The sequence below is a fragment of the Indicator indicator genome, unplaced genomic scaffold, assembly GCF_027791375.1.
Source record: "Indicator indicator isolate 239-I01 unplaced genomic scaffold, UM_Iind_1.1 iindUn_scaffold_54, whole genome shotgun sequence".
Taxonomy (NCBI): domain Eukaryota; kingdom Metazoa; phylum Chordata; class Aves; order Piciformes; family Indicatoridae; genus Indicator; species Indicator indicator.
The window spans coordinates 357,554-366,404 of NW_026539189.1; the positions used below are offsets into that span (position 1 = coordinate 357,554).

Consider the following 8,851-nt stretch of genomic DNA (forward strand, 5'->3'; position numbering starts at 1 on the left):
CGCACACGCCGGGCGGGGTCCGCACCGGGGGGAGCTGCCGTCCCGCCCCCGTCCCGCCCCGGCGGGGCGCAGAGCGGCGGGGCCGGTGGCGGGCGCATGGCGGGACTGCGGGCGCTGTGGCTGCTGGCGGCGGCGGCGGTGGGAGCGGCGGGGGGACACCCGCAGCCCTGCTACCCCCCGACCCGCCCCGGCCCCGGCGCCAGCCCCGGCCCCGCCGTGCGCCTCGCAGCGCTGCTGCCGCCCCCCGCCCCCGGCCGCCCTCGCCTCCGCGCCGCGCTGCTCAGAGCCACCGGTACCGTCACCGGGGGCAGCCCCGGTGAGGAAGGTCCTGGCCCCGGGGGGGGACCCCAAAACCTCAGCCTGGAGGTGGTGGCGGGCGGCCCGGCGACGCGGGACCCGGGCTCGCTGGCGCGGTGGCTCTGCCGGGCGCTGGCGGGGCGCGGTGTGGCCGCGGTCCTGGCTGTGCCCCGCTCCCGGCGGGAGCTGCTCCAGCTCGATTTCCTCGCCGCCGCCCTCCAGATCCCCTTCGTCAGCCTGCTGAACACCCGCGGGCCGCTGCCATTCCGAGCGCAGGTAAGACCCACACCGGGGGCACCGCACCGGGGGCATCGCACCGGTGGCACCACACCGGCACCGGCCGGGACGCAGCGCTCCGTCTCCGCTCACGTCCCTGCTGGCCGTGCCGGCTCCGTCCCTTCTCCGTCCTTGCTCCCATCCCGGCTCCAATCCCGGCTCAGTCCCGGGTGTCCTCCTCCCGCTCCCCCTCCCGGCTTGGTTCCGGCTCCCCTTCTGACTCCATCCCAATCTCAATCCCAGTCCCGGCTCGCTTCCAGCTCCTCATCCTCACTGCATCCTGGCTTCCTCCTGGCACCATCCTGGCTCCATCCCGGCTCCATCCAGGCTCTGATCTTGCTCCCATCCCACCCTCATTTCCATTCCGGCTCTATCCTGAGCCCCCCCATCCTGGGTCTATCTCAGCACTATCCTGGGCCCCATCCCGGCCTCATCCTGGCTCTTTCCCGGCCCCCACCGCAGCTCTATACCAGCCCCCTCCTGGCCCCCATTCCAGCCTCATCCTGGCTCTGTCTCAGCCTCCATCCCGGCTCTACCCTGGCTCCATCCCAGCCCCCATCTCATCTCTCTCCTGGCCCTCTGCCTAGCTTAGTCCCAGCCCCATCCCTGCTCCCAGCCCAAGGCAACTTCCCCAGCTCCTCTGGCAGCCCCATGTCTCCCCATGCACAGTCTCGACCCCAGTCTGTCCCCAGAAGGACTCTGCCCTGGCACTGGATCCCCACAGTCCCTCGTGCTGCCCAGTTCAGCCCCACTGTGCCAGCAGTGCCATCCATAGGTACTGCTGCCTTGTTTTGCAGCCCCAAACCTTCCAGGCCAAGATCTACCCCAGCCCCATGTCCTTGGGGCTGCTTTTGTCTCTCTCCCTTCGCTCAGCTGGTCCCTCTGGGGTCCAGCCACCTCCCTACTGCACTTGGGCCCCTCCACATGCCTGCTGGCCCCGGGGCTGCGCCTGGGCAGAGGTGACTCCTCTGCTGGCACATGGCAGGGCCGTGCCAGTCCCTGTCCCACCAGCCCTCTCCCCAGGCATGCCCAGGCTGCGTCACCTCCACGCCTGCTCATCTGCTGCCTGGCGGGCAGAGTGTCCTTGGAGCTCCTCGGCTGCAGGGAGCTGGGCACTGCCTGGCTGGCAGCAGAGGAGACCCTCGTGTGGGTGGGCAGGGGGATGCCCAGGGCATCGCCAGCCTTTGCACCCACCCAGCCGGGGGTCCCTAGGGCTCTCCTCCCTGGCGCTCTCCCAGAGCTTCCCCCTCTGGCTCACGGGTGGGTTTCACAGCTACTGGTAAGGGGGGGCGAGGGGGAGGGGAGGATCATCTCCTCGGACTGTGGCGGGGCAAGGAGTGGGCAGGGAGTGGGACCCTGCCTGCTGCTGCCTCCGGGCTCTTCCCACGGGCAGGAGCAGGTCAGGGGCACAGCCACAACCCCCGTGTGTCGGCAGAGCCCTTTCCACTTCCACATGGACCGGCAGAGCTCACTGGGGACGCTGGTGGACGTGCTGGTGAGCATCCTGCAGGCCAACGACTGGCAGGAGACCAGCCTGGTGCTCTGCCACCCCTGGGATCTCTCTGGCTTCCTCGACCTCTGGGCCCACCGCTCCCAGCTCTTCCTCCGCACCGTCCTGGACCTTGGCTACCTGGACGAGCCCGGGGCCGCTCGCTACCTCCAGCAGCATGGGGACCGCTTCAGGACGCTCTCCAGCCCCGTGCTGGTGCTCGGCTGCGACCTGCGGCGGGCTCGGATCCTCTTCCGTGCGGCCGAGGAGCTGGGGCTGCTCCCGCAGGATTTCCACTGGGTGCTGGGCTCCCCGCTCAGCGCCAGCGAGCTGCAGACCGAAGGGCTGCCCCTGGGGCTCCTGGCCTACGGGGAGGTCAATCGGCCGCCGCTGGAGCTCTTCATCCAGGACATGGTGGGGCTGGTGTCCCAGGCTATTGCCAGAGCTGCCCGCATCCGCCCCGACCCGGCTCTCCTGCAGACCACAGCGAACTGCAGCGATAGGCACCGGGCGGGCAGCGAGTCCTCAGGACTCTTCCTCTCCCGGTAAGGAAGGCTCTGTGGGTGCCCCTTTCCCCCACCCCAGCTCCATTACATCTGGGTGCATGGGGCAAGAGCTGTGCCCCGGTCCCGAGGTGGGGTAAGGGCAGAGCTGGAGAGTGCAAGGCTCAGTGTGCAGAGCCAGATGTGTTCCCTGGGGTGTGTAGGCATCGCCGCAGGGCTCAGCTCCCCTTCCCCAGCCCCCGCTGCCCTCCCTGGGACAGGGTTTGTGCCAGCTGCACAGCAGGGGATGTGTCACTTCAGATCTCCTGCACACTGCTCGAGCACTTCAGCTCTATGAATATTAACTCCTGGCCCTGGCAGCACAGCGAGCTGCGGGGCAGCGCGGATGGATCCTGCTGCTCTGTGCCCATCCTGCTCCCGGCTCCAAGCTCCATCCCTGGGTCCTCCTAGGCACAGCCTCGGAGCTGCTGATGCCAGACCTGCGACACTTTCCCCCCCTCCCTGCCAGGTTCCTGGCCAACAGCTCCTTCCACGGCCGGACAGGACCTGTGCGTGTGGAGAACGCGACCCTGCTGCGCCCGGAGCAGCAGTTCCGCCTCTGGAGCCTGCGGAGGGACTCTCGTGGGGACCCCACCTGGGTGACGGTGGGCACCTGGCGGCAGGGCAAGCTGGAGCTGGAGGAGGGCACCTGGCAGAGCCACCGCCAGCGGCAGAGCCCCGGGGAGGGGGCCGAAGGGGCCCGTGCCAGGCTGCGGGTGGTGACGCTGGTGGAGCATCCCTTCGTCTTCACCAGGGACGTGGATGAGGACGGCAGCTGCCCGGCCGGGCAGCTCTGCCTGGACCCTGGCACCAACGACTCGGCCGTGCTGGATGCCCTCTTCGAGGAGCTGGCTGCGGACAACGGCTCGGTGCCACGGGCCTACAGGAAGTGCTGCTATGGGTACTGCATCGACCTGCTGGAAAAGCTGGCCGAGGACATGCCCTTCGACTTCGAGCTCTACATCGTGGGCGACGGCAAATACGGGGCCTGGAAGAACGGGCGCTGGACGGGGCTGGTGGGGGACCTGCTGAGCGGCGCTGCCCACATGGCCGTCACCTCCTTCAGCATCAACTCGGCTCGGAGCAAGGTCATCGACTTCACCAGCCCCTTCTTCTCCACCAGCCTGGGCATCCTGGTGAGGACCAAGGACACGGCGTCCCCCATCGGGGCCTTCATGTGGCCCTTGCACTGGACCATGTGGGTGGGCGTCTTCGTGGCCCTGCACATGACAGCTCTCTTCCTCACCCTCTACGAGTGGAAGAGTCCCTACGGCATGACCCCCCACGGCCGCAACCGCAGGAAGGTCTTCTCCTACTCCTCGGCCCTCAACCTCTGCTACGCCATCCTCTTCGGGCGCACGGTGTCCAGCAAGACCCCCAAGTGCTGCACTGGGCGCTTCCTCATGAACCTCTGGGCCATCTTCTGCCTCCTGGTGCTCTCCAGCTACACAGCCAACCTGGCAGCCGTCATGGTGGGGGACAAGACCTTCGAGGAGCTCTCGGGCATCCATGACCCGAAGGTAGGAGCATGTCTGGGCTGCTTTGGAAGGGGTGAGACAGGTCAGAAGTCCAGTTCTTCTAGTGTGAGGTGTCCCTGCCCATGGCAGGGGGGGTTGGAACTAGATGATCCTGTGGTCCCTTCCAGCCCTGACTGATTCCATGATTCTATGAAAGGGGCTGGGTGGTGTCTGTCCTTCTTGCTATGCCTGGGGTCAGTGTAGAAAGGTCTTAGCCCCTCCTGAGGCCGTGGGAGTATTCCCAGCTCCCCAGGAAGCTTTGTGTGTGTGTCCCCTGCTGGCTTTTAATCCTGAACTCAGCTCCAGGGCAGGGGAGGAGTGGGCTGGGGGTCACACTGAGGCTGCCTTTTGGGGGTGCCTTTGCCAGACACCTCACAAGAGCTGCTTCATCTCCATGGGCTGGGCAGAGCCTCCCCTGCCTGGGGCTGTGTGTCCTCAGGGATGTGTCCCCAGGGAGCTGGGGGCTGCTCCTGCCTGGGCCGGGGGGGGACTGATGCTGAGCTGCCTCCTTCCAGCTGCATCACCCCTCGCAGGGCTTCCGCTTCGGCACTGTCTGGGAGAGCAGCGCTGAGGAGTACATCAAGAAGAGCTTCCCCGAGATGCATGAGTACATGAGGCGCCACAGCGTCCCCACCACCCCTGCTGGGGTCACCATGCTCAAGTGAGGAGGGGGGCAACACCTCCTTGTACCCCTCCCAGGGTCCCTTCTCCCCAGGAACTAGAGATAGGATGAGAGGAAATGGACTGAAATTGTGCCAGGGGAGGGTCGGGTTGGAGATGAAGAGAAAAATTCTTTGCTGCAAGAGCGCTCAGGGATTGGCAGAGGCTTCCCAGGGAGGTGGTGGAGTCCCCATCCCTGGAGGTGTTCCAGAAACCTGTGGCCATGGCACTTAGGGACATGGTTTGATGGGCATGGTGGTGCTGGGTTGCTGGTTGGACTCCCAGAGGGATTTTCCAACCCCTTCTCTCTAGGCTCAGGTGATAGGAGAGGAAATGGCCTGAAACTGTGCCAGGGGAGGGTTGGGTTAGAGATGAGGAAAAATTTCTTTGGTGCAAGAGTGGTCAGGGATTGGCACAGGCTGCCCAGGGAGGTGGTGGAGTCCCCAGCCCCGGAGGTGTTCCACAAACCTGTGGCCATGGCACTTGGGGCCATGGTTTGGTGGCCATGGTTTGGTGGCCATGGTGGTGCTGGGTTGCTGGTTGGACTGGAGGATCTTGGAAATCTTTTCCAACCTTAATGATCCTGTGCTTCCACGATCCCTGCAGCCTGCACACCTCATGATCCCCAGCCCTAGGAAGGGGAGGCAGTTTTTTTTTTTGGGGGGGGAACACCCTGGGAAAGGTGGAAACAGTCCTCTCCCTGAGGGCTCCTCTGTGTTGGTGCAGGACAGAGCCCCCCAAGCTCAATGCCTTCATCATGGACAAGTCCCTGCTGGACTATGAGGTCTCCATCGACTCCGACTGCAAACTGCTGACCGTGGGCAAACCTTTCGCCATCGAAGGTTTGGGGAGCAGGGGACTGGCCTTGGGGGAGGGGGTTAGAGGGGGCCCACACCACCCTGTGTGTGTGCTGGGGTGGGGCTGTGCCTGCCCAGAGCTGTGGGCAGGGTGCCCACTCGGTGCTGGGTGCTGTGCCCCCCCCTCACCTCAGCACTGCTGCTCTCTCCCCTCTGCCCTGCTGGGGCCAGGCTATGGCATTGGTCTGCCACAGAACTCACCACTGACCTCCAACATCTCTGAGTTCATCAGCAGCTACAAGTCCTCAGGCTTCATTGACCTCCTGCATGACAAGTGGTACAAGATGGTGCCCTGTGGCAAGAGGGTCTTTGCTGTCACTGAGGTGAGGCCAGCCAGCCCCTTGGCTTGGGGCTAGTAGGGCTCTGGGAGGTCTAAGGGCAAGGGTAGAGTGGGGAGGAACAATACCAGGCACCAGTACAGGTTAGGAGCTGTCCTGCTGGAAAGCAGCTTCATGGAGAAGAGCCTTGGAGTGCTGGTGGGCAGTAAGTCATCCACGGGACAGCAGTGAGCCCCTGTGGCCAAAAGGGCCAATGGTGTCCTGGGCTGCAGCAAGAGAAGTGTGGCCAGCAGGGCTAGGGAGGTTCTTCTGCCCCTCTGCTCTGCCCTGGTGGGACCACAGCTGCAATCCTGTGTCCAGATTGGGGCTCCTCAGTTCAGTGGAGACAGAGACCTGCTGGAGAGAGTCCAGCAGAGGCTATGAGGATGATGAAGGGTCTGGAACATCTCTGCTGTGAAGAGAGGCTGAGAGCCCTGGGGCTGGTTAGTCTGGAGAGGAGAAGGCTGAGAGGGGATCTGATCAATGTCTATAAATATCTGAGGGGTGGGTGGCAAGAAGGTGCCAGGCTCTGTTGGGTGGTGCCCAGTGACAGGACAAGGAACAACGGGCACAAGCTGGAACCCAGGAGGTTCCACCTCAACGTGAGGAGAAACGTAGTTGGAGTGAGGGTGCTGGAGCCCTGGAGCAGACTACCCAGAGAGGTTGTGGAGTCTCCTCTGAAGCCTTTCAAGCCCCACCTGGCTGTGCTCCTGTGTGACCTGCCCTGGGTGCTGCTGCTCTGTCTAGGGGGGGGGGGGGGGGGGGGGGGTGTTGGACTGGATGCTCTCCAGAGGTCCCTTCCAACCCTTACCATCCTGTGATTCTGTGACCACCCCCCGCCCCCCCCCTCTCCTCTCCCCACAGACCCTGCAGATGGGCATCTACCACTTCTCTGGGCTCTTTGTGCTGCTCTGCATTGGGCTGAGTGGGTCCCTGCTGACCTCTCTGGGGGAGCACATCTTCTACCGCCTGGTCCTGCCCCGCATCAAGCGCAAGAAGAAATTCAACTACTGGCTGCACACCAGCCAGGTGAGGACAGCCACAGGATTGCCCTCCCTGTCCCTCAGGCTCCCTCCAACAATGGGCACAAGCTGGCAGCCAGGAGGTTCCACCTCAGCCTGAGGAAAAACGTTTTTGGGGTGAGGGTGCTGGAGGCCTGCAGCAGGCTGCCCAGAGAGGTTGTGGAGTCTCCTTCTCTGGAGGCTTCCAAGCCCCACCTGGATGTGTTCCTGGGTGACCTGCCCTGGGTGCTGCTGCTCTGGCAGGGGGGTTGGACTCAGTGATCTCCAGAGGTCCCTTCCCACTCCTAACATTCTCTGATTCTGTGCTGATTCTTCCCTTACCCAAGCTCTGTCCTCCTCCTCCTCCTCTGGCCCTGGCCCTGGCCCTGGCCCATCACCCCCACAGAGCACCCCCAGTCCATTGCCCACCCACCTCACTCTGCCTCTGTGCCCCACAGTGCACCCCCAGTCCATTGCCCACCCACCTCACTCTGCCTCTGTGCCCCACAGTGCACCCCCAGCTCATTGCCCACCCACCTCACTCTGCCCCTCTGCCCCACAGAGCACCCCCAGCCCATTGCCCACCCACCTCACTCTGCCTCTGTGCCCCACAGTGCACCCCCAGCTCATTGCCCACCCACCTCACTCTGCCCCTGTGCCCCACAGAGCACCCCCAGCCCATTGCCCACCCTGCTCACTCTGCCCCTGTGCCCATAGAGCACACCCAGCCCATTGCCCACCCACCTCACTCTGCCCCTCTGCCCCACAGAGCACCCCCAGCCCATTGCCCACCCACCTCACTCTGCTCCTGTGCCCACAGAGCACCCCCAGCCCATTGCCCACCCTGCTCACTCTGCCCCTGTGCCCATAGAGCACCCCCAGCCCATTGCCCACCCACCTCACTCTGCCCCTCTGCTCCACAGAAAATCCACCGGGCTCTGAACATGGGCACGGAGGAGCAGAAAAGCCAAAGGCTGAGCTTGGAGCAGAGGTATGGCCAGGGCTGGAGCCTGCCCTGCTCTCCTCCTCCTCCCTGTGGGCACCTCCCCATCCCAGGGTGCCAGGGAAGGACCTCCCAGCCACCATCTCCCACCCCAACCCTTCTCCCCTGCCCCAAAAGGTGCACCCTGCAGCCGAGGCAGGTGCCGGCGGCAGGGCAGCCCTGGAGCAGCCTGCGGAAGGAGGCTCGGCGAGTGCGCTTCCAGCTGGACAAAGCCCCCCCCGAGGGCCGGGGGTCCCCGCAGCACCCCGGGAACGGGCAGGCGCTGCAGCCCCTGGACAGGGCGGCCGGGGAGAGCGAGCTGCAGGAGCTGGAGGTGAAGATCCAGGAGATGCGGGACCAGCTGCGGGCAGCCCTGCTGAGGAAGAGCGAGCTGGTGGCCGTGCTGGGCACGGCGAAGAGCGGCCGGGCGCTGCCCGTCCCGACCGAGCCCCAGGAGAGGTGACACGGGGTGGGGGTGGGGTCGGGAGGGAGGCAGGCAGCCCCCAAAACGCCCCAAGCCGGGCAGGGTGGATGCTACCCACTCCCCTGGCCAGAGCAGGAGCAAGGAGATGGGGAATGGATGGAGGGAAGAAGGCTCCTGGGGGGCAGGGTGGAGGGGGACGTCCTGGGGCTGCCTCCCTTGCCCAGCTCCGGGGCGCTGAGCTCTCCCTCTCCTCCCTCTCGCTGGCGATGGGGGTTTGAGGCACAGCCCCAAGAGGGGAGGGGGTGGTGTGGGGGAGGGCGGTGGGTGGGGGAGGTGAGGACCTCCTGCAGCACCTCTGCTGGCAGAAGCTTCGGCGATGCTGTTTTTAAACCATGTAAATAAAGAGGGTGGAGAAAAACCCAGCGACAAATCCGAGCTGCTTTTGTCTCTCTAAACGCAGCAAGGCTTGGGGCCAGGGGGACCCTGCAG

At 65.0% G+C, this 8,851-nt stretch overlaps 1 protein-coding gene across 1 annotated transcript; it reads left to right on the plus strand.

Annotated features, from left to right (window-relative positions):
- The first annotated feature begins 96 nt into the window (after positions 1 to 96).
- GRIN3B (glutamate ionotropic receptor NMDA type subunit 3B) lies at positions 97 to 8,401 on the plus strand. The gene is made up of 9 exons (XM_054398447.1): positions 97 to 573; positions 2,009 to 2,607; positions 3,074 to 4,124; positions 4,637 to 4,782; positions 5,508 to 5,623; positions 5,810 to 5,961; positions 6,820 to 6,984; positions 7,880 to 7,947; positions 8,077 to 8,401. The coding sequence occupies exons 1-9, from the start codon at positions 97 to 99 to the stop codon at positions 8,399 to 8,401; spliced, it is 3,099 nt and encodes a 1,032-aa protein (XP_054254422.1).
- The last annotated feature ends 450 nt before the right edge of the window (positions 8,402 to 8,851 follow it).